The 20,760-nt window shown below is 45.2% G+C and overlaps 1 protein-coding gene across 2 annotated transcripts in view; it reads right to left on the reverse strand.

Moving 5' to 3' along the window:
- Positions 1–12,927: 12,927 nt before the first annotated feature.
- Positions 12,928–20,760, reverse strand: part of Diras2 (DIRAS family GTPase 2) — a 48,071-nt gene continuing 40,238 nt past the window's right edge. For both annotated transcript variants that reach the window (XM_076573338.1, XM_006976846.4), the window contains exon 2: positions 12,928–16,799. In XM_076573338.1, the coding sequence (XP_076429453.1) occupies positions 16,163–16,762 (600 nt within the window). In that variant the 5' untranslated portion in view covers positions 16,763–16,799 and the 3' untranslated portion in view covers positions 12,928–16,162. The remainder of the gene's footprint in view (positions 16,800–20,760) is intronic.

Genomic DNA, 20,760 nt, shown 5'->3' on the forward strand with positions numbered 1-20,760 from the left:
GGCATGATGGCAGAAATAGCTGAGAACATAGATCTTTATCCATAATAGGAAGCAGAGATAGGGGGAGAGAGAGACAGAAACAGAGAGAGAGAGACAGAAAGAGAGACAGGAAGAGAGAGAGACAGAGAGAGAGAGAGAGAGAGAGAGAGAGAGAGAGAGAGAGAGAGAGAGAGAGAGAGAGAAACTGACAATGACAGCCAGAGGCTTTTGAAACCTCAAAGCCTGTCCCCAGTGACACACCTCCTCCAACAAGGCTACACCTCCTAATCCTTCTCGAAAAGTTCCATAAACCGGGGACCAAGTTTTAAAACACATGCGATTATGGAAGCCATTCTCATTAAAATCTCCACATGGGGTTACCTACAGGAGCACAGGTAATTCAAAGGAAGCTGTATCACCAAAAGACCCATGGCAGCTCGGCTGAGGACCCAGGAAGGATGTGCCTGCCTTGCAGTGGGCTCTACTGAAGACTCTCCTTTGCTCATCAGTCAGTACTGATTTGATAACCTTGGGGAGGGGCCTTGTGAATCTTGTGACTTTCTGAGTTTCTTGAGTCTTGTAAGTTTTGTGAACTTCCTGAGTCTTATAAGGCTCCTTCCTTCTTCCAAGAGTGTTTCCATTCCTAGTAAATTGATACATGACACAATGTAAGAGTAAGAGGGCAGCCATTACTATGGATTCCACAGACATTTGGAGGCTGAGAAGGGAAATTCATCAACAAATGACCATCTACCCATATGATTCCTTGAAAATGATAGTGACTGAAATTCCCCTAAGATTGAGAAAGTTTCATCCAGTGGTAATGCATGAAGTAGACAGAAAGACAGCTTAGTAAAAATGCTGGCGGCTGTGGCTTTCGGAAACGTCTCCATCTGTTTGAAACACACATTTCCTTGATAAGGAAGGAATACTACTCTCATCTGTGGATAGAAAAATAAACGTTTAGAGATTATTGTTAGAGATTATGTAAATTAGCTGCTGTCATTTCTTCAATAACCACGACTTCACTAGCACTGAGTAGTTAGCAGGTTTCCAGGACTAGGCATGGTCTCCCACTTGTTGAGTGAATCTTAAGTCCACAAACTGTCCAAATACTAACTAAACAAGGAGGACACCAGTGAACATTCTAAACTGGATGGGGAAAAGCCCATGAAGCCTGAACCCAACATAAGGAACAGAGGAAACGGGAGTGGTGGGCTTTCCCAGGGAAGAGCATGCAAACTGATTGTCCAGATAGTCAGCCCTGAAAACATACATGCAGGCAGCATTACACAGACTGAACACAGTTTATTTATAACAATTAGGAGAGAGAGAGAGAGAGAGAGAGAGAGAGAGAGAGAGAGAGAGAGAGAGAGAGAGAGAGAGAGAATTTGAAGGATAGTGGCGGGGAGGAGAAGAGTATATAGAAAGGGTTGGAGGGAGAAAGGTAAGGGAGAAATGTACCCAACTTACAATCTCAAAAATGAAAGAGTGATGGAGGTGGGGGCTGAATTATGATGAGAGGGCACTATAGTTAAGACATTGCCTCACACCAAGATATCAACCAATAAGTATCTTCAAATACGGGTTCAAAGCTTGGCTTAAGAAAAGAGGAATCAAGTTTCTATTCAAAGTAGGATTTATCTTGACCTTTGGCCTGCTTTGTTGAAGGGTTTTTAATCCACTACATCATTCTAGGAATGTGCTAGGCATCAAATACTGCAACCATTTAAAAGAACAATTCTTAATTCTGTGAACAGCACCCTTCTGGAAAGTAAGGTTTTTAAAAATAGAATAGATCATTTGGGGTCCATTCAGAAGTAGAACAAGACTTCTTTTTGTAGCAGGGCACAGCCATGAAATTTTAATATGACACAGTGAAAGCCTATCATTTAAATTAGTAAAGTACATCACCTTCCAAAGATGTCAAATACATAAGAATAAAAACATAGTTATTTTTCTTCAACTGGTCTTTCCCGTCAATGTTTATGATAAACAGGTCATGTTTCCTCTTTGCAAGAATAACACTTCATTTCTCTTTCCTTTTTATCATCTGGGATATGTGGTAGTTCTTATGAAATGTTGCTTCCTTCTCTAGCATCCTGAAAAAAGTGAAAGAATTCATTCACTTATTCGTTAGTCAAATGATTAGCACCCATATATAGTTCATGAAAGAGCTTTGTCTTCTGTGTTTGGTGAAATGGTACAACCCCCTTAAGAAGCCAGGAAACTATAAGCCAGCCCCACCCCCGTCCACACAGCCTGGGGCCTAAGGATCCTAAAGACCTTTTCACATTTCAGGGTTAGAGTCTTGACATCACCTGATGATCTAAGCTCAATCCTCAGAACCCATGTGGGAATCTGACCTCCATATGCACACCATGGCACACACATGCTTTCCACAAAAATAATATTTAAAAAGTAAATGTTCTCTGTGTGTCACTGATATCAGATTGCCACAAAGCAATTCCTTTGTGAAGACATGAAATGCAAAGATATGTCAATGGAAAGACATTTCTGGTTAACATACAAGTGGGAAACTCTATGAGTAGTACAGAGTTTTCATCTACATTCACGGTCCTGAAAGGGTCTTTCCCCTTCCTCAGAAGGTCAGTGTAGTGGTTGGAATAAGAATGGGCCCCAACAGGCTTATATATTCGAATATTTGGTTCCCAGTTTGTGGAATTGTTTGAGAAGGATTAGGAGGTGTGGTCTTGTTGAAGGTGTGCCCCAGGGAGCAAGCTGTGTGCTTTCAAAAGCTGCCATTCCCATTGCATGTGCTCTCTCTCTCTCTCTCTCTCTCTCTCTCTCTCTCTCTCTCTCTCTCTCTCTCTCTCTCTCTCTCCCTCCCTCCCTCCCTCCCTCCCTCCCTCCCTCCCTCCTACAGATCAAAACATGAACTCTCTGCTGTTCCCCTCACTTTGCTTTACCATCATGTACCCTAAACCTCTGAAATTGTGAGATCAATTAAATGTTTTCTTTTTATAAACTGCTTTGGTCATGGAGTTTTACCACAGTAATAGAAAAGTAATTAAGACAGTCAGCCACTAGTGTTGAGGGGATGAGGAGAGAATACAGCGAGAAAAATGGGTTTGGATTCTGAAACAGGAATGGAGACAAATGGTTTTTCAGAAATGAAACTGGTACACCCTTAGTCCCAAGCACAGGACACAAATAAGATCTCGCATTTTGTGAACCCACCTGCTTTCCCTCTGTAGGCTCTGCCAGAGCTGCAGAAGGTCTCACCCCTGCTTTCCCTCTGTAGGCTCTGTCAGAGCTGCAGAGGGTCTCACCCCTGCTTTCCCTCTGCTGTGCCAGAGCTGCAGAAGGTCTCACCCCTGCTTTCCCTCTGTAGGCTCTGTCAGAGCTGCAGAGGATCTCACTGTTCAAATGACCTTGGCTCCCACTTCAAAGCCTTGTTAGATGAAGGGTCCTCTCTGATGACTGGAACCTGAGACTTAGTGTTTGTTTCAGTTGATTTATCTGTGTTCATGGTAGGGGGATCATGTTTGTAGGACTGCTCCAGATAATATGAGATCCTTAGTCATTATCCCTCACTATGACTCAGCACACAGCACCCTCCAGTGCCCCCTTCTGCCTTCAGTAGTCATTGACACAGTCCCTGTCTTCTTGTGTTTCCTTCATAACACACATTCTCCTCCATGAACCTGAGGTCTGCCAACAAACAGCATGCATGGTGGTTGGTGTCATCAGTTGTCACCTTGACCAAGTCTCCAATCATCCGGGAGATGGACTCAAAGCATGCCTGAGGAGGACCATTTTGATTAAGTTACTTACAGTAGGGACCCCACTCATTGTGTGTTGCAGCATTCCGTGTCTGTGGTCCTAAATTGGAAACTGGCCGCAGCATGGGTTCACTGCACTCTGCATCTTCTTGTGGACATGTGACCAGCTGGTTCAGGCTCCTGATGCCTTGACTTCCCCACCATGATGAGCCCTTGACCTGTGAGTTAAAATCAACCTTTACCCCTTAAGCTGCCTTTGCCAGAAGTAGTGGAATGGGACAGAAGCCTAGTGGACCCCCACTTATTATCTTGGCCCACAGAACTTGGTAAAGATTCAAAGTATGCAAACAGCACCCCTACTTGCTCATGTTTAAGTTTCTGTTTTGCTTGTAGGTGCCTGTTCCTTTATTATTTTTATTTACTAATGACTGAAACAGCATAGATATTCATTCTGCATAATAATGAAAAGACTCCACATCCAACACAAGGAGGGACCATTGAAGCTGTCTAATTTGTAGCTTTAGATTTTCAGTTTACATAGTTTACATCGTAGCTTCCTCAAGAAACTGTCATGTGTTGACCACATTCCATAAAGAACTATTAGGAAGAGACTGTGTCCAGTCAGAAACCCATGACAACATAACTCATACTCTGTCTTCTAAGATGGGCAGACCACTCTGGAGCTGGGAATCATGTTGGGAATATTGATCTGTCCATTCAACATAGCTGATGCTTAGGAACATGAAGAATCATGTAGTCTACTGGTGTTTCCTGTCAGCTTAGCAGCTGCACTTGAATCTACTAATGTTTTAATTACCTTTTGTGGTCTCATGACTCCACAGGCAGTGCCCTTCTGGCCATTCAGGCCATGGCCTGGAGGGACTTCCAGTCTCGCTGCCCTGGCTCTGCCGCAGCCATGATACACATGTTTAAACTAAGTCTGTATCATTCTGTTTACCAACAAAGACTCAGGAGTCAGATGTGGCGGTGAAAACCTGCTAGTTCAGAGAGGCCGAGAAGCCACCAGCTGCCCTTCCTCTTTGGCTGGAGACCAGCGAGAGAGACGTCACTCCACTCATCCCAAACCCAAAAGAAGCATGAAACCCCAAGTGCCCCCCTCCTCTTTCCTGTGTGTCTCTCTATCCATATTCCTGGCTCCTCTAGACTCTTTATGGCTAATTCAGGTCAACTAGCTGCTGGCTCTGCCCCATGAACCAAGGTTGATTTTATTTAATGAACACAAATGCAAACTCAGGGCTCGCAGTGTGATCCGATATCCCATAACAATCCACAGCAATTTCCTCCTTTGAGACTCAGGAAGTAAACAAGCTTCAAATGTCTAGGAAGCTGGAAGAAGATTCACAAGGACCCGTCCCCCCAGGGAATGGAAGAAATAACTGCTGGAAGAAGAGACTCTAATCGGCCATGTTTCAGAGACGCTTGACTTATTGGGCTATGGGCAGACTATAGAGACAATTCCAGGGTCGAAGCTTTCATGACCCATCACCGATGCTGGGGTGGGGGCTTGTCGGTTATTTTTATTATTATTTATTCATTTATTTATCTATCTATCTATTTACTTTGTATCCCAGCTGCAGTTCCCCCTCCCTCCTCTCCTCCCAGTCCCTCTCCTCCACCCCACTCTGTTCTTACCCCCCTAATCCTCTCCCCCCCCCATTTCTGTTTAGGAAAGGGCAGGTCTCTCAGAGACAGCCCCTATCGCTACTGTTAGGAATCCCACTAGAGGACCAAGCTACACAACTGTAACATATATGCAGAGTGCCTAGGTCAGTCCCATGCAGGCTCCCTGGTAGTCAATTCATTGTCTGTAAGCTCCTGTGAGTCCAGGTTAGTTGATTCTGTGAATTTTCTTGTGGTGTCCTTGACCTCTCTGACTCCTATAATCCTTTCTCCTCCTCTTCTCTAGGAGTCCCTGAACTCTGCCTAATGGCTGTGGGTTTGTATCTGTTTCTGTTAGTTTTTGGATGATGCCTTTCTCATGACAATTGGGCTAGGCACCAATCTGGTCACAGGAGATGGCCAGTTCAGGCTATGTATCTGCTATTTCTAGGATCCTTAGCTGGAGCCATCCTTGTAGATCCCTGGGAGATTTTCTTGCACCAGATTTTTACCTGACCTTGAAATACCCACCCCCACCCCCATTTCCAGTAGTCTCTTTCAGTACTTTCCCTCTTCATTTCCTGTCCCCAAACTGATCACTCTTGTTTCCATCCCCACTCACCCTTAGTTTGCTCATGAAATCTCTTCTATTTCCCCTTCCCAGGGAGATCTGTGTGCCCCCCCCCATGAACCCTCCTTATTACCTGGTCTCTCTGGGTCTGTGGACTGTAGCATGATTATTCTTCACTTTACAGCTAACATTCCCTTATGAGTGAGTACATACCATGTTTGTCTTTCTGAGTCTGGGTTACCTCACTCGGGATGATTTCTTTCTAGTTTTATTCATTTACCTTCAAAATTCCACGTGTCCTTGTTTTTAACAGCTGAGTAACACTCCATTGTATAAATGTATCATATTTTCTTTATCCATTCCTCAGTTGAGGGATATCTAGGTTGTTTCCAGGTTCTGGCTATTATAAATAAAGCTGCTATGAACATAGTTAAGCAAGTGTCCTCATGGTATGATTGAGCTTCCTTTGGGTATAGGCCCAAGTGCAGTATAGCTGGATCTTGTAGTAGATTGATTTACAGTTTTCTGAGAAACTGTCATACTGACTTCCAAAGTGGCTGTACAAGTTTGCACTCCCACCAGCAGTGAAGGAGTGTTCCCCTTGCTCCACATCCTCTCCAGCATGAGCTGTCTCTTGTGTTTTTTATCTTAGCCATTCTGACAGGTGTAAGATGGAATCTCAGAGTCATTTTGATTTGCATTTCCCAAATGGCTAAGGATGTTGAACATCTCCATAAGTGTTTCTCATCCATTTGAGATTCTTCTATTGAGAATTCTGTTTAGATCTATGCCCTATTTTTTATTGAATTATTTGGTTTGTTGATATGTCATTTCTAAATAAGCTTGATCCCAGAGATGCAGGGATGGTTCAATACATGAAAACCTGTCAGCATAATCCACCAGATAAACAAAAGAATACAACAACAACAACATATGATCATCTTGTTAGATGCTTAGAAAGCCTTTAACAAAATCCAAAGTTCCTTCATGATAAAAGTCTTGGAAAGACCAGAGAGATACAAGGGACATACCTAAACATACTAAAAGCAATATACAGCAAGCTGATTGCCAGCATCAAATTAAATGGAGAGAAACTCAAGGTAATTCCACTAAAATCAGGAACAAGACAAGGTTGTCCACTCTCTCCAAACCTATTCAATATTGTACTTGAAGTTCTACCAAGAGCAATAAGACAACTGAAGGAAATCAAAGGCATACAAATTGGAAAGGAAAAAATCAAAGTATCATTATTCACAGATGATATGATGGTATACATAAGAGACCCCCAAAACTCTACTGGAGTGATGTTTTCAAGGATGCAACTGCCTTTGAGAATCTTGCTTCAATAGGTTACTCTTTACCCATACTCCTTTAAGTAACTCTAGTAAACTCAGGGGTCCTCCAAGTCAAACTTTGATGTAGTTGTTACTTTGATCTGTTTGAGGTTCCCTTTCAAGAATGAGTATCTTTGTGTGTATGTGTGCATATGAATGATGTCTTCCCAGGAAAAATATCATATACAACATAGGTTCCTGGAACTTTGGAGCTTACAGAGCAAGGCAATATTCAAATATAATAAATTCTCAGTTACTATTCTCGTTATTTATAGAAGTCCTGCATCTGTGTCTCTGGACTTTGTATCTGCTGTAGTTTGAAGATGAAATGCTCCCCCCATTGACCCCTGTATTTGATCATCTGGTCTCCAGCTGCTAGTACTGAACTGAGAGGTTGTGGAACCTGTAGGGGGTGGAGCCTTACAGGAGGAAGTGGGTTGGATAGTTTGGCCCCACTTCCTATGTGTGCTTTGCTTCCTGACTTCAGATGCTTTGTGACCAACTTCTCACATTTCTGTGATGACTATACATTTCCTGCCATGATGGACTACATGACTTCAAACTGTAAATCAAACTGGACCTTCACCCCCGAAACTGTTTTTTGTCAAGTGTTTGGTCACAACAGTGGCAATAATACAGTGTTTGACCAGTTTTCCATTCCTATTTCGTTTCTTTCTGTCATAGGGCAAGAAGAAGGAGAAGTTCAGCTTCGTCAGGTTTTGACAAAGTCCCCACGGCTGCTAACTGGGCTCCTATTTTTCTCTCCATGCTTCATAATGAAGCAGATATCATATACAAAACTCTAAATGCCATTTAATTACACCTCCTTGCAGGATTAAACGATGTGGAAGTTGTGTCTATTCTTTCAAATAATTCAGGACTCTTCTTTTGAAAAATGGCCCCAGCATCCTCTGACTAATTGTCATGGCAACAAGTTTTAATATTGAGACTACTTCTCTTCTCCTGGGCACTGTTCCAGCATTGGCTACCCCAGAACATCTTCAGGTAACCTACCTCATCTTTCCCACCTCTTCCCTATCTTTTCTGGTTCTTACTGTTTTTCTGAGACAGGCATTCCTATAGACCAAACTGGCCTCTAACTCCCTAGGTATCAGAGGATGACCTTGGGTTTCTGGTCCTCCTAAGTGTTGGGATTACAGGATTCACCTCTCTACCCAGTTTATGCAGTGCTGAGGGTAGGATGCAGGGTTTTTTTTTTTTTTTTTTTTTTTTTTTTTGGTTTTTCGAGACAGGGTTTCTCTTGTGTAGCTTTGCGCCTTTCCTGGAGCTCACTTGGTAGCCCAGGCTGGCCTCGAACTCACAGAGATCCGCCTGGCTCTGCCTCCCGAGTGCTGGGATTAAAGGCGTGCGCCACCAACGCCCGGCTAGCTTTTTTTTTTTTTTTTTTTTTTTTTTTTTTTTTTTTTTTTTGGTTTTTTCGAGACAGGGTTTCTCTGTGTAGCTTTGCGCCTTTCCTGGGACTAACTTGGTAGCCCAGGCTGGCCTCGAACTCACAGAGATCCGCCTGGCTCTGCCTCCCAAGTGCTGGGATTAAAGGCGTGCGCCACCACCGCCCGATGCAGGGTTTTTAATGCTAGGAAAACACCCTATTCACTGAGCTACAACCCTACCTTGCCCCTCCTTTTCATTAACAAGGAGCTAAACTGCTTTCCCTTGACCTGCTGGATCCTTTTGCCTCCAGGATCTTACTCAACAAAATGAGACTTTGACCTTCTGTGCTTCTCTAAATCCACAGCAAATGGATATTTCATGGAATTGAAAATAACTGAAACCAAATGTCTATGCAATGCACCATGATGAAAGGAGGGACTGGTGTGCAGGCACCACCCTTGCCACACCATGTGACCACCCTTGCCACGCCATGTGACCACCCTTGCCACGCCATGTGACCACCCTTGTCACGCCATGTGACCACCCTTGTCACGCCATGTGACCACCCTTGTCACGCCATGTGACCACCCTTGTCACGCCATGTGACCACCCTTGCCACGCCATGTGACCACCCTTGCCACGCCATGTGACCACCCTTGCCACGCCATGTGACCACCCTTGCCACACCATGTGACCACCCTTGCCACACCATGTGACCACCCTTGTCACGCCATGTGACCACCCTTGCCACACCATGTGACCACCCTTGTCACGCCATGTGGGGAACTGTCTCTTACTCTCACAGTCTATGGTGTCCTGTATCCTACTCTTCAAAGACTCTTCACTCTTCTTTGTTAAGATTGTGAATTCCAGGTGGGTATAGTCTAACAGAAAAACCAATTTGAGTTTCCAGTTGTGATGATGATGATGACAATGATTGATGATGGTGATGATGATGGTGATGGTGGTGGTGGTGGTGGTGTGTGTGTGGGTATGGGTGTGCTTTGAGACAGAGTTTCTCTGTATTTTCCTGGCCATCCTAGAATTTGCTCTGTATATTCCAAAAAGCATTCTCACAGACACACTCAGACGGGGCTGAGTGGACAGTCAGCCATGTCTCCCATCCTTACCCTTCCAGAATAGCAATTTATTTTAACATTGGAGTTCTACAAGGGATGTCCTTTCCCAGAAGATGAGGTGACCATGTTAATGTCAGGCAATGAGTATAAAGGCAGACTATTGCCCAGGGATTTTAGAAGGCTCCCGTATGGAATACTGACCTGGTTGGCATTCGTTCTTCATCATTGGCTTCTGTCTGTGGGCTGTCTATTCTGATTACCATTACCTGTAACCAAGCTGGAAAAGCACAGAGAAATCCCTAATACCCCTGGGCTGCCATCAAGGAACCCTTCATAACCCAACTAGAAAATCACACTCCAGCCTTTATCTTGGAGATCTCTGCTACACAAACCTAGCATGGGCTTTCTGGTGGATGGCACTCATAGCCCATCACAGCCTCTGTGGATGATGATGGAGGGGAACGGACCTCCAGGAAGTCTCCATCCCTCAGCTACGTCCGCTGGTCCTGGCTGAACTAGCACCTGCATCGAGAGACTTTTTTAAATCGAGTGGTCTCCCCGGCACTGGGAGCAGGAGCCCACCACACACCCTCTCCATAGAGAACTCAGAATGAAGGCTTCTTTAATGGGAAGGTAAATGGCAGTCTCAAGCTTCCTATATTTAGCCCTTCTTGAGAGTAGCTATTTCGGGCTATGTGTGAATGGAAGCAGGCAGCCTGGATTGGGAGTGTGGAAAGAAGCAGTAAAAATGTGACCTAAAAAAGAAAGATCCCAGCAGAGCAATCCCAGACCACGTGTTCCAGATGAGTCCTCATTGATTAGTGGAAAGCCCAGCCTGTCTTGCAGACAGAAAAGGAAAGGAAGGCTTGGGCTTGGCTGGTGTGTGACCGGCAGGGGCCATCTCCAGCTTCCTTCCACCTGGAGCAGCTTTCTCCAGAGAATGGTCATTCGGAGGGCTCACTCTGGGGTGCATGACCAGCAGGGACCATCTCCAGCTTCCTTCCACCTGGAACAACTTTCTCTAGAGAATGGTCATTCGGAGGGCTCACTCTGGGGTGCATGACCAGCAGGGACCATCTCCAGCTTCCTTCCGCCTGGAGCAGCTTTCTCCAGAGAATGGTCATTCGGAGGGCTCACTCTGGGATATCACAGTGCTAAGTCGTGTAAGTTTTGTGGGCCTCATTCAACCCAAAGCGATGACTCCTAATTTCCAACCATGGCTGAGGGACTGGCAAATCAGTCCGCCCCAATCACAGCTCTCTCCACCTGTAAAGGCTGCACAGCCTCCAACAGAAAGCAACGGCCCTGCTCCAAAGACACTGCCCAGCTCGTTTACTCAAAGGTGATTAGAAAAAAAAAATGTCAATTAAGAGGAGTCTTCAATTCTTTTAGTGTTCTGGGTAATTTAATTCCCTGCTTAGCTTAATTAAGCTCTAGCCAGTAAAACTTTTCCACTAAAACATTCCATGTATGTATGTATACATATGTATGTGTATCTCAAATCATTCTTGATTTGTGAACCCAATTTTTCTCTGATTAAGTCACCAATGGTGTCTGGAGATGACTGGTGTGAAAACAGTATCTTGTCATCTGGGAACACGTGCTGATATATATATATATATATATATATATATATATATATATATATATATATAGTCTTCTAATTAAGGCCGCAAGAACATCTCTTGCTGCTGCTGCAGTGGGATGTTCCTGAGTCTCAAGACCTTTGTAGCACTTCATCTGCTCAGGGAAGTCTTGTAAGCAGCAGCCAGCATATCCTTTCACTATGGAGAATCGAGGGACCTGCTCACATTGGTTCCCTCAATAAATAGGAAGAACTGAATAGAGTAGCCATAACTATGTGATGGGTAGGGAAAGCAGACAGGAATTGAAGGGAGTGGTGTGCAGTCAGCATGGCCAGAAAGCTGTTCCAAGGACTTCACAATGGTAAAGTGTCTGTGGTTTTCTATGTGCACAGGTCAAATTTTGCACTCCAGACATTCCAATAGCATGTAGTCCTCAGCAGGGCTTCGCTTGCTTCCACTGAAGGCTGGTATGCGGCAAGCCAGCACCCAGAGCTCCGTTGATGTCATTTAAGGAACCTCATGCCCACCCCTCTTGCAGGTTCTGGTTAGCCCCATTCTGCAGAACCACGGAAAGTGTCAACTAGCCATTGTCACTCAGTCAGGGGCAGAGTCAGGACTGTCATTTCCTGTCTGTTTCCTGATTTTTTTAAAATGGGTTTTATTTCACAGTCTGTGGAGTAAGAAGGAGGAGGAGGGGGCAGGAACCAAGCCCAGGAACAAATACTAGGGGGTTTGTCCTTATTTAAATGCCTGAAGGGAGGGGGTGTGCAGAATTGAAAAAGAAATTTTCCCCCAACCCCCAACCCCCTCCCCTGTCCTTGCCTGGGGCATCTGCTTCATTTCCACGCGGGGCCAGAAACAATGAGGGAAACGGCCTAGGAAACATCCAGGCAGGCTTCTGTTTCTAGCCAAGATGTGCTTAGAGCCTGCAACCCTCCAAGGTCTGCAGCTGGCGGAGCAGCTGGTCCACACCATGCCAGCCAGATTAACCCTCAAAAAGCGAAAGCAAGGAGCTGAGCAGAAGGTTCAGTCAGTAAAGCGCAAAGACCCAAGTTCAGATCCTCAGACACCCCCATAAAGCCCAGGTGTGCATGGTGGAACACAGAAATACACCTGGAAACTGATCTCCTAGCCCTCTACATCACAGTGTGTGTGGCTTAAGTGTCTCTCGGCTAAAATTAAAAAAAAAAAAAAAAAAAGCTTGATCATTCCCTCCCATTTGGAACTCATCTATTTAAACTTGAAAATATTAACTTACATTCATTCTGTTTAAAAAAAAAAAAAAAGAGATCGTGAGGCAGAAGGGAGAGTTTACTTGTTAATATGGGTGCTGTGCAAACATGAGACCCTGAATCTGAACCCAGAACCTGTGGTTTTTGTTTTGTTTTTTAAAAAGCTGAGTAATAGAGAGGTGGAGACAGGCTGATCCTCGGGGCTCCTTAGCCAGCTAGTGCAATTGACAATCGCCAGGTTCCAGTAATAGGCATTGTCCCAGTAAACAAGGTAGTTGGCTCCAGAGACAACACCCGGGCTTGGCTTCTGACCTCCATAGCCACCCCACACACACACATGCACATACACATACACAAAATAAAAACCCAAACCTCTTTCCAGACAGAGTGTCATTACTGAGCTTTATTGTAACTGGTTCCATGGGTTGAGTCCATCTCTGCAGCTAGGACCTTGTGTGAGGTGATCTTCATAACCATAGAATATGACAGACATAATCAAGTACAGAACTGGAATAGCAAGTGCCTGATGTGGGAGCATGTGCCAGCATCCCACATGCCAATGATCAGTCTCTGCAGGTATTTGATTGACACAAGGTCTTTGGGGTCTACTGAATCCCAGGATGTGGCTTGTAGGAGTTCCACATGCCCCCTTGGCTATGGTATTTCCAGACGGCTTGTGTAGGAACAACATTTTACAAACTTGGGGCAGGGAGGAATATCACAGCGCAATTTTAAAATATTTAATACTTTTTTTGTTCTACAAAGAATGAGCAGTTCTCAAATATTATAAATAGTGAAACAGATATACTAGCTTATGGATATATAGAGATAGATATATACAATTTACTACTTTATACTTCAAAAGTGCAGGAAGATAAATTACATAATATATATAATTTTAGATCTAGTGGACAATTGGATATTGCTCTTTGTTGGACTAGATGCATTGGATGCATGCCCATGGCTTGTCACTGAATGGAGAGGGGACTGGTAGGGGCTAGGGAACTCATGGAGTCCCGTGCTTAACCCCAGAGTGCCATCTTCAAAGCAATATTTCAAGTTTTATCATGAGCTGGGGCTGGGTCAGAAGTTTCCAGTCCCGTGTGCAACGTGGGATGTTACCAAGAACCTCAGCTTTGTGACTTGGAATGGGACCAAAGCAAAGCTGAAAGCCATTGGCCCAGTACTGCATCCTCAGCTCCTGAGGCAGAGGGGAGTTTTCAAAAGGTGATGTTGGGATAGCCACCCAATGCTCAGCTCAATCTCTAGAAAATAGTGTTGGAATGAAGCCCCAGAGGGAGGCCTTACTGACCTCCCACCCTCTAAACTCACAGGCAGAACAGAAAGGAACAAAGACTTATAATGGATAACCACGAGAGTCTCATGTCGATGAAGACTGAAATACTTAGGAATGCGGAAACTGACAGAAAGAGCAGAAAGAACCCTGACATTTGGTCACTGGGAGTAGGGAAGCTTGTAGCAACGTCCTGTATAAACTGGTTACCATCAGTGGGAAAGACAGGATTTTCCTAACTGTGAAGGGATCACCATAAATATATATATATATCCCATGTCAGCCATGGAGCCATGGTTTTTCCTTCACTAATCCCACACCTCAATGGCAAGGTGATACAATTTCTCTGAGAACAGAAATAGAAAGAAATAGAACAACAAATTAAAGACATTCCAGAACACTCCACAGCTTGATCTTCCTGTGATAGGCAATGGCTTGTGGGAATGTAAAGAGCCAATAGAAGAGGCTCAGAGGGGGCCTGGAATGGGCACAAGTGCTCCGAGCTCATGGCTGATTCCTGGGCTTCCTCATTTCTCAGTGCAGCTGCTTGCCCAGGTCTGCAAGGATTTTTTTTCTAGAAGTCTACAGAAATAGTAAGATCACTGAGCCATACGGTTTTCTGAGGGACTTTCCCAACCCTCAGCATATCACCAAGGTGAGTTATGATTGACCGAGCACAGTGGGCCAGGCCAGACAAAGAGACTGCATTATAGAGGTCTGAAAGAAACAAAGGTGTCTGAACACAGTGTGCTCTGGAGGCATAGACGGAACAAGAGGCCTACCACAACACACCGGCATTGGGAGCTACACACAGTGGCCATAGGCCCCGGCATAGGACCTCACAGTGCTGCAGCTTCCTCTGCCTGCTGACTGGGCAGCGGTCAGATGGCTAAGGAAATGGTCAAGCTAGCACCCAAGGCCAGCATGGGTTTGTTTGTCCTAGCAGGTGAAGCAGGAGCTCCTTCTCATTGGCTGTGGGAGTAGGAATTTTCAAGAATCAAAGGCCAGCCAGACTCCAGGGTGGCAGGCAAATTGGACTAAGCTGAGAGCACTGTGCCCAGAAAAGAGAGAGCAGCCTATCTGCAGCTGCCGTGGCCTCCCTCCGATGCCTCAAGCAGTGGCTGATGTGTTCTGAAGAACCCAGGGTACACACACAGTCATTGGGAAGTATTGGTTCTAGGGTGCTCACTGCACTGAGGAACTTAAGGACAGTTAGCAAGGGACGAGGAAAAAAATTTACTATTGATTAAATGCATTTTCTAGCAATCTACTCCCCAAATAGATAAATTGTTAAAAACACAGTGAATGACGTCTGTTTCGAAGTATTTCATTAAGGTGCAGCGGGTAGCATCTGCACGCTCGTGTCGTTTAGAAAAATGGGTGTGCTTCTGGTTATTAGATGCTCTTGGTTGGCTGTTTCGCAGCTGGGTACACATGGAGTTATTTAAGACAAGAAAACCATCTTAGGGGAGGGGAAGGTGGGAGTCTAAAAAATGCCTACTTTATTCACTTTTATTTAAAAATCTGAGGGCTGGGAGAAGTGGCAACCCTCGGAGGTCAAAAGAAAGTTCACGTTTCTAGGACCCTCAAAGTATCACACACACACACACACACACACACACACACACACACACACACACACGGGCGTTATTGCGATGTTTGCATGATGTCACAACGTCCTGACTCAAAGACTGGAGAAGGGCTAACACAACATCATGCCACAGACGGCCTCGTACTGCATGTGAAGTGTACACTCCTAACAGGCAGACACAGCACAGGTAAGAAGGCTCTGAGGAAGTGAGAGCATCTCCTCAGTGTGTGCCAGGAGGAACAGCATGAGCATCGTTTGGAGGGGCTATGGTATTTTATCTTTAATCCCACTAAAAATGCAATAACAGGATCCACCAGGGTCCTTTGACTGCCTGCTCCTCCCCCAAAGAGGTTAGTGGCTTCTGAACTAAGTTTTCCTGGTGTGGGATGGTACCTGCAGCTATGGGCTAACCTGCTATCACACACACATGCATTACACAGTACTCTCAGTTTCTCCTGTGTCCACAGCTCTGAGTCCCCTCGCCTTCAAGTGGCTAAAGCCCACTTAGGACTGGCCTCGGGTTCTGGGGATGCTTGGGAGCATCGCAGATTCTGAAACTCCTGAGGGGTGGGCTGGTGGGGTGTATGGAATGCCTCCTGAGGACATGGCAGGGTGTGTCACAGCCAAATGCAATGTTTAACACATGGGCATCAGACATGCTGCCCTGACACGGTGGGGCTCACAGAGGGGAGGAAGAGAGAGGCCCTAAGGGCAGCGACTCCTTCTAATGAAAGCCTCTCACATGACCACACACTTGCCCTTGAGTTTCTCCTTCCTCTTCTGCTGCTTGCTCTTCTTGCCATCGATCTGGAGGCTCACGGTCCTGCGCTTCTCCAGGTTGAGCAGTTCCTGGAAGAGTTCCTTGACGTTGTGGTTGAGCTTGGCCGACGTCTCCATGAAAGCACACTTCCACGTGCGTGCCAGGGCCTCCGCCTCGCTGCTCTGCACCTCACGGTTGGGGCTCTCATCACACTTGTTCCCCACCAGCATGATGGGGATGCTCTCCACATCCCCCTTGATCTCACAGATCTGCTCATAGATGGGCTTGAGTTCCTCCAGGGACTGCCGGCTGGTGATGGAGTAGACCAGGATGAAGGCATGGCCTTTGGAGATGGACAGCCGCTGCATGGCAGGGAACTGGTGACTCCCAGTAGTATCGGTGATCTGCAGTGTGCATATGCTCTTGTCGCAGCTGATCACCTGCCGGTAGGTGTCTTCCACAGTTGGAATGTAGCTCTCCCGGAAGGTCCCTTTCACAAACCTCAGAACGAGGGAGCTCTTGCCGACACCACCTGCCCCAAACACCGCCACCCGGTAGTCATTGCTCTGTTCCGGCATGTTGCTTCAGAACTCCAAGCCACTGACCAGGAGGTACCTAGCAAAGAAGCAGACATTAAGAGAGAGTTAATTTGAAAATCCCCAAAGCATGGCTGTGCCTGATTTTGCTAAAGAACATCAGGTGGTGATATTTATGTTCACAATCCCCACCTGAAAACCATTCCAGATTCCATTTATCTACTTCCACAATTCAAAACCCAAACTCCCTTGACTAGTCCTCAGTTTCCCGTAGGGCAGTCAATCCACTTTGTAGCTAACTAGAGTCAGTCTATTCTTCTGTATTGACCTTGACTTTGAGCATGTTTGCTAACACATAGGCCTTTTGCCCAGGAAGAAGAGAGAGTCGGCCTAAGACAGGTGAGATGAAGGCAGACCATGGGGGATGAGTGCCTGACACACGGGCCATGGGCCTCGGTGTACAAAGTCCTCACAGCTGCACCAGGAGAACTGCAAGCACAGCATGCTAGGCCTAAGAACGAGGTGTGGTGGGACTGGGGAGACGGCTTGGTGTGTGAGGCACTTGCTGCTCACACGTGAGCACCTGAATTCAGATCCCCAGTCCCCATGCCAACATCAGGCCTAGTGGCATAGGTCTGGGACTCCGGCCCTGGATGGGGGTGGGGTGGGGACAGGCAGACCAGTGAAGCTCCCTGACCAGCTAGCCCTTCTGAATGTGTGAGCTCCAGGTTCAATGAGACACTGTCAACACGAGAGAGAGACAGAGACAGAGAGGAAGAGAGACAGAAACAGAGACAGAGAGAGAAGAGAGACAGAGAGGAAGAGAGAGAGGGAAAGAGAGAGACAGAAAGACAGAGAGATAGAGAGGAAGAGAGAGAGGCAGAGAGAGACAGAAAGAGAGACAGAGAGGAAGAGAGACAGAGAGAGGAGAGAGATGGAGAGGGAAAAAAGAGACAGAGAGACAGACAGAGGAAGAGAGAAAGGGAGAGAGAGATAGAGAGGAAAAGAGAGAGAGAGAGAGAGAGAGAGAGAGAGAGAGAGAGAGAGAGAGAGAGAGAGTTGGCCATGCTCCAGTTGACGGCCCACATTCATGTGTGTATGCATAGCAAAGATTGGACTCAACAGATTGAAAATAAAGTGGACAAGAAATTGGAAACAGGGGATAAGGCAGGATTCAGAGGAGTTGGGGTGGGGGAGACACATGATTGAGATGAATTGTATGCATGTATGAAGTTCTCAAAGAATAAACTAAAAAATATAAGTAAATGAGATGGAAAGTGGAAGAGAAAGATGCCCAGGGTCAAACTCCAGTCACCACATGTATGCACACATATGCACGTACACTCTAACGAATGTGTGCACAAATATGTACACAATGCATACATCACACACACACACACACACACATACACACACACACCCGGTCTACTTCCTTTCCAAATTCTGAGAGGAATAAATAGGCAAAAGGAAAGCTCTCTTCATGTAGTGTTGAATATTATTAGTGTTTCTATCAGTCCGTGAAATCCTCTACCTCTTAGACAAGTTGATGTCATTACCACTGTTGAATAGTGACCACACTGGAAAGAAGGGACCAGGAATGCTATGTCCCCAACACCATACACCATGGAGGGACATCATGGACATCCACAGGCTGCCATAGGCAGGCTTGGCCACCTTGTCTTGGGTATCACTCAACTCACAGTATAGACTGTGTCTTCTGGGTAGGAAGACTTAAACATTAACTAACAAGTCTGAATGTTTTAGTCATCAAATCTAAAACAAGTATATGCTTTATGTTTTAAAAATCATAAGTAATTGGCATTATGAGTACAGTACTACAAGGTATGTATTATTACTAAGATTGCATCCAGTGAACTTTTCCTTCCCAGCAAGCATTACCCACTAGTATAAAAGGTGTGCAAATGTACTTTCTTTGGAGCTAGAGAAATGGCTTGGTGGTTAAAAGCACATTCTGCTCTTGCAAAGGGCGCAAGGTTCTCAGCACCTAAGTCTAGCAGCTCACAACTGCCTGTAACTCCAACTCCAGGTGCCCTGACACCCTCTTCTTTACTCCATGGACACCTGTAATCACATGCACATACCAACACATAGACACACACACACAGAGAATCAAAAACATGTACTCAAAAATAAAATATTTTTAAATGTACTTTCTTCATTTACAAACTATCAAATACCTTCCTTCCATCCCTTCTCAGACAAAGAACGGCACATCAACACAAAAACACGGAAAATTCAGCCACATTTTTAAAACTAAAACTGACATTAGACATGGGCGTACACAGCCGGCAGCCTATTGTTGTGCAGGCCAACAGCATGCTAACTTTCCACTTTCTCAGTTTTTGAGTAACTAAGGAACAATAGCAAGTATTGCTGACCAGAATAATTTCCAAATCCAGTAGAAGCTATTAACTGAAGGTAATATAGGCAGGAAATGGCTTTGTACCAGAGAACAGCAGATCTACCTTTTGACTTTGTCCGGCACATTTGTTTACAAAGTGACTAAGTTTTCAGTATTCTGGAATGTGCTGGAAAATGCCAAACAACCGATTCAGTTAAGTTGTCAGTTTCTGTGGCATACACTGGAACATACCAAACAACTGACTAAACATCGATGCTAAAAGAGAAAACAGGAAGATGCCAGGCCATTAATTAATGGAAGTCTGTTCAGGAGTTTGATTAAGTCTATTAGATGTTCATGAGATAATTAAGACCAATCTAGGCATGCAGCATTATAACAAATTGCCCTGCAATTCAGACTGAAAAACAAAATCAGTGGCATCTGGAATCTGATTTGAAATGTCCCTTTGCAGCCTCAGTGTGGGAGGCTGTGACTGCTGGGAAGGCTGTGTCCTCACTGACTTTGGTCTAGTATTATAGCTGTTTAGCTCTAGCTTGAATGGAAAGACCCATCTATAGGGTAACATACCATTAGATCTGAGCCTTAATGTTGCCAAAAGAGTCCTCGGCCCACACCACAGGAGTTTGAAGAGTGAGCTAATATGTGGTGTCCTGTGTTGCGCTGCTCCATAATTCAGCAGCCTCAGAAGCAGCAATACTGCACATACGAGCACCCATAGCTACCTAAGCATATCTGTCTAAAGAAATACCTGCCATGAGAGCCCAGGAAGCTACTGTGTCTGCAAGGATCTGATACAGGCTCTTGCCTATCTGGTGGAACTCAGACGGAAATAGAGAATTCCACAATTCTTCATTAAAGTACAAGCATGAGCTTGATGAAGGAGAGAGGTCCGGAGGAGCTGAATAAAGGGGGGGCTGTGAGGAGCTGTTTTCCTCCTGCAGTACAGAAGCATGAACCTGGAAAGAGTCGGGTACTCAAGGGGTGTGAAGTTCAATGGGAGAGAGGTCTGAGGCAATAACTCCATCCCCAGCTTCAAATGTAAGGGCTCCAACCTGAGCTGTAAACAATAGTGTTCCACCTAAAAACCATTTATCTACTCCATATCAACAAAATACCCCATAGACACTTCTAACTTGGCGTTTACCCAAAAAGGACCCTTGAGCAGTCTGGGGCCACAAAGCACAAGAGTGGATTCAGTATGGCCCACACAGCATATGCTGGCACAGCTGCAGGAAATAGGAGGATCCACTGGGGCACAGGACTCTGTCTGGAGCCCAAGGAACATATCATGGAGGACTGGGGTTGGCCAGATGGCAAATGGATGGAAGATCGCTGGTCCCAAGGCAGGGCCACATGGAAAGGAGAGAATGTAAGAAAAACAAGAAGTTTGTGTCCATTGGCATCTCAGTGTTGATGTGAAGAACTGTGTGAATTCTAGCAATGTGACAGTCAGGGGCGGGAGGCCCTCAGATTTATGGTGGAAATGAATAAAGAATGGAAAATCAAAAAAAAAATCTTCAAAGTTGGTCCATTTAAAATTAAAAAACGTCAATTTAACTTCAGCTACGATAGCTATACAAATGGTGGAAACACTCAAATTACTAAAATCAGAAATAAAATGGGAGAGAAAATAACTGGCCTTACAAAAATAAAAAGA

The sequence above is a fragment of the Peromyscus maniculatus genome, chromosome 5, assembly GCF_049852395.1.
Source record: "Peromyscus maniculatus bairdii isolate BWxNUB_F1_BW_parent chromosome 5, HU_Pman_BW_mat_3.1, whole genome shotgun sequence".
NCBI classification, from domain to species: Eukaryota; Metazoa; Chordata; class Mammalia; order Rodentia; family Cricetidae; genus Peromyscus; species Peromyscus maniculatus.